Source organism: Zingiber officinale, chromosome 4B (genome assembly GCF_018446385.1).
Source record: "Zingiber officinale cultivar Zhangliang chromosome 4B, Zo_v1.1, whole genome shotgun sequence".
Lineage (NCBI taxonomy): Eukaryota > Viridiplantae > Streptophyta > Magnoliopsida > Zingiberales > Zingiberaceae > Zingiber > Zingiber officinale.
The window spans coordinates 3,172,522-3,175,620 of record NC_055993.1 but is presented as its reverse complement, the minus strand read 5'-3'; the positions used below and the strand labels follow the sequence as shown (position 1 = coordinate 3,175,620).

Sequence of the window (3,099 nt, the reverse complement as noted above, 5' to 3'; positions counted from 1 at the left end):
ACACCGATTTTGTGAAAAACCGATGTAATATCAGTATTGTTTAACGACACAGATTCGATTTCCGAAACAGTGAAAAATCGATATTATACAGACAAGTCAATATCCATGTAACCAACACATAAATATTATACACATCAACATATTATACACATCAAGTCTATATCCACCAATTGACTAGTTGAGGTACTAATTAGCCTACTACTTAAGTAAGAAACTCTTTTATTCAACTATTCGACATCCATCTCTTTGCTTGATTTCTTCTACCTCATGGAGGCCACCTTCTTTATCCTTTCCTTTACGTCAACTGCAGATGCATCTACCACTTCAGCTTCAATGTCTCCTTTCTCCTGATTTTGATCATGCTCCTCCTGTTCCTTTGATGATTTTTCTTTCTTGGATTTCTTCTGCTTTAAGATTCTGTTCTCGGAAGGAGCACCAACACTTTCTTTCTTCTCCCCTTCACTACTTTGCTCCAATTGCTTCTTGTCTGCAGAACAAGGATAAACAAATTCAACACACATTAAATAGTCGCTTCATATGTATGAAGCAAATCAAGTGAATTAAAATTTACTATCTATCAAAAATAAACTAATTAAAATTTGCAATGCCCATTTCATTAAAATTTACAAGCTATAACAATATCATACCACATATATACAGAACTTCGTTAAATATACTGTGGAAGGCAGCAACAAAACCACACATCTGTGCACGCCATGAAGTTCTCTTATGGGGATTGAAACTTTAGCAAACTAAATTATCATTCACCTGGATAAAGAAAAAAAAATGAAAGAGAAAGAATGAACTCAATTTTGGTGATATGTTCGGTAACAGAAAAAGGTATATGAGCCACAATACACGCCTTGGCGAAAGGCATATTTTGAATCAACTTATCTGAGAAAATAGGGATTTTAAAAAGAAATAGTTTTGGCGAGAATGAATGGTAGCAAATAAAGCAACCATACCTTGTGAGGAGGTACTAGGGCTATCAGTCAGTGGCTTAAAATCCTCAAGCTCCATGAAGTTCATCCAAGGCTTGACCCAAACTTTAGCCTCATATTGTTTTTTGGATCCACAATCATTATCCTCCAGAGTCAGGTAGTACATTTTACCAGCTACAACTTGCTCTTTGGCCTTCAATAACTGTGTAAACTTGAGAAGAGCATTCTACACAAAATGATATCAATTAGAGGAAAATGTTGAAGAAATAAAATCAGCCAAGAAAAGGAAAAAAATGGTTGATTCCAGAAGTCGGCCAATAAAATCAGCAACATCGCCTGTAGACCTAATTACACTAGGCTCCTCTTTGTTTCAAATGGTTATAACCTATTGGAAATCCTTGTCAAAACTATATCATAATCAATACTATCCTTTAGACCTAATTACACTAGGTTCCTCTTGGTTTCATAATTCCTATAACCTGCCTGGAAATCCTTGTCAAAACTATACCATAACCAATTCTATCCCTACAGTGATGCTAGTATTTCAGGGGGTGATAATGCAACATGGAATTCAGAGGGGCTTGCAGTAAAACCACGGGTCAATCATAAGCAGATAGTGCCAAATGATTAAGTTTGATCTATATCCCACAAGCTCACTATTGTACATTCTTATCCTGAGAGTAGAAAATTGGAAGATTGCCGTATGCTAGGCTAGTTCATAAAGAACTGAAAACTTCATACATGAACATCAAAGTAAATATCGAAATCTGCATCATAAAGTATTACTATAGACATAGTCAGATAGAAGGAAGAGTACTTGACAATCCGAACTGAATTAAGAATTGAACAATAAGCGAAGGACTCAGGACTTTTTCAAAATTGAGGTAATCAGCCGTTGACACAGGTAACTCCTCATACCATGTTGACTTTACAAGTTTTTAGAGTAACAAGTAGTCTACAAAACAAGTTAAATTCTCTAGAAAAATGAAATGCATGAACTTTGAGCTTGCAACTGGAGATAGGATTTAAAATCAGCTTTAGGAGCATATGTGACTTAGTCAAATCACAAACTAAATAAATCGACTATATACCTTGCTCATGAAGCAGTTCATCGACCACCACAGCAACCTTTGCAAGGACACAATACACAAATATATCAGCCAAGCAATTCCCACAAAAAGAATACTGACAATTTCATCATGCCAAACCTTATTAAAATGTTCATATTTCTGATTGCCCAAACTAAACACACCAAATTGAAGATTTTCCAACCAGGTTCCTCTCTCTTTCCCCTATAAAAACTAATAATCAGCAATCGATCAAGGCAAAAGGATTATTGGTAGAATAGATTAACTAAATGTGCATGCTTCCAGAACCTCTGTAAACCATTTGTAGAACCGGGCAGCATTATCAGTAGGCTCGCCATCTCCATACCTAAAAAAAACAAAGGGATCAGCTCGAACTTTGAGGAAACTGATCGTTTATAAAAACAAAAAATTCCTGGCTTTCAACTTACGTAGCCAAGAAGAACAAAGCCAAGCTCTCCTTTTTTAGGTTCTCCTCGTACTCATCATCCTCAGTAGCATATTCGTCCTATAATTGAGGAAACTAACTACAGATCAGTCAATTAATCAGTAGTATTTCCAATTATCTGAAACAGAAGGAAGATGATCTTACGATATCCACGAGTTTAAATATGGCATTAGGGTACCGTGCTTTTGCCTCCTCAGCCAGTGCCTAGAAGGGGGGGAAATCTAAGATCATGGGAGAAAAATTTAAAAAATGAACTACTCGGATAAAAACCCTAACCTTCGCGAACCCCTCAGCCGTCCTGGTCTGCGTCCCGAAGAAGACGGTGTCCTTCTTCTTCCCTTGGTCCTCCTCTGTATCCATCTGGGTCTTCACCACTAGCGGCTTCGGCGGCTGGCGGGCTTCCTTCCGCTCGATCGCCAGATGAAGAAGATTGCCATGCAACCGACGAGCATGGCGATGACGATGCTCAGGACGGCGATCAGCAGCTGGTTCTCCACGAACGCATCCCCGGTGCCGGAATCGAGCCCATATCCGCCGGAGAGGGAGGCGACGACGACCGACAAGAGATCGAGCGACGACACTTTCTCGGAACCTATCTGCATCATGGCGGATCGAGCGGTGAATC

At 38.8% G+C, this 3,099-nt stretch overlaps 1 protein-coding gene and 1 long non-coding RNA gene across 3 annotated transcripts; both read right to left on the bottom strand.

Annotated features, from left to right (window-relative positions):
• Positions 1-260: 260 nt before the first annotated feature.
• LOC121977249 (cysteine proteinase inhibitor 6-like) lies at positions 261-1,736 on the bottom strand. The gene is made up of 3 exons (XM_042529840.1): positions 1,683-1,736; positions 966-1,167; positions 261-487 (listed from the first exon to the last, which is right to left on the bottom strand). Exons 1-3 carry the CDS (start codon positions 1,734-1,736, stop codon positions 261-263), a joined length of 483 nt encoding a protein of 160 aa, XP_042385774.1.
• A 448-nt stretch (positions 1,737-2,184) lies between these two features.
• On the bottom strand, positions 2,185-2,655 carry LOC121977317. Of its 2 annotated transcripts, XR_006110782.1 has the most exons (4): positions 2,619-2,655; positions 2,458-2,534; positions 2,318-2,375; positions 2,185-2,233 (listed from the first exon to the last, which is right to left on the bottom strand). It is a non-coding gene; the product is annotated as an uncharacterized LOC121977317 (long non-coding RNA). The 2 variants fall into 2 exon arrangements; XR_006110783.1 differs by lacking the exon at positions 2,185-2,233 and having other exon boundaries at positions 2,317-2,375.
• Positions 2,656-3,099: the final 444 nt, after the last annotated feature.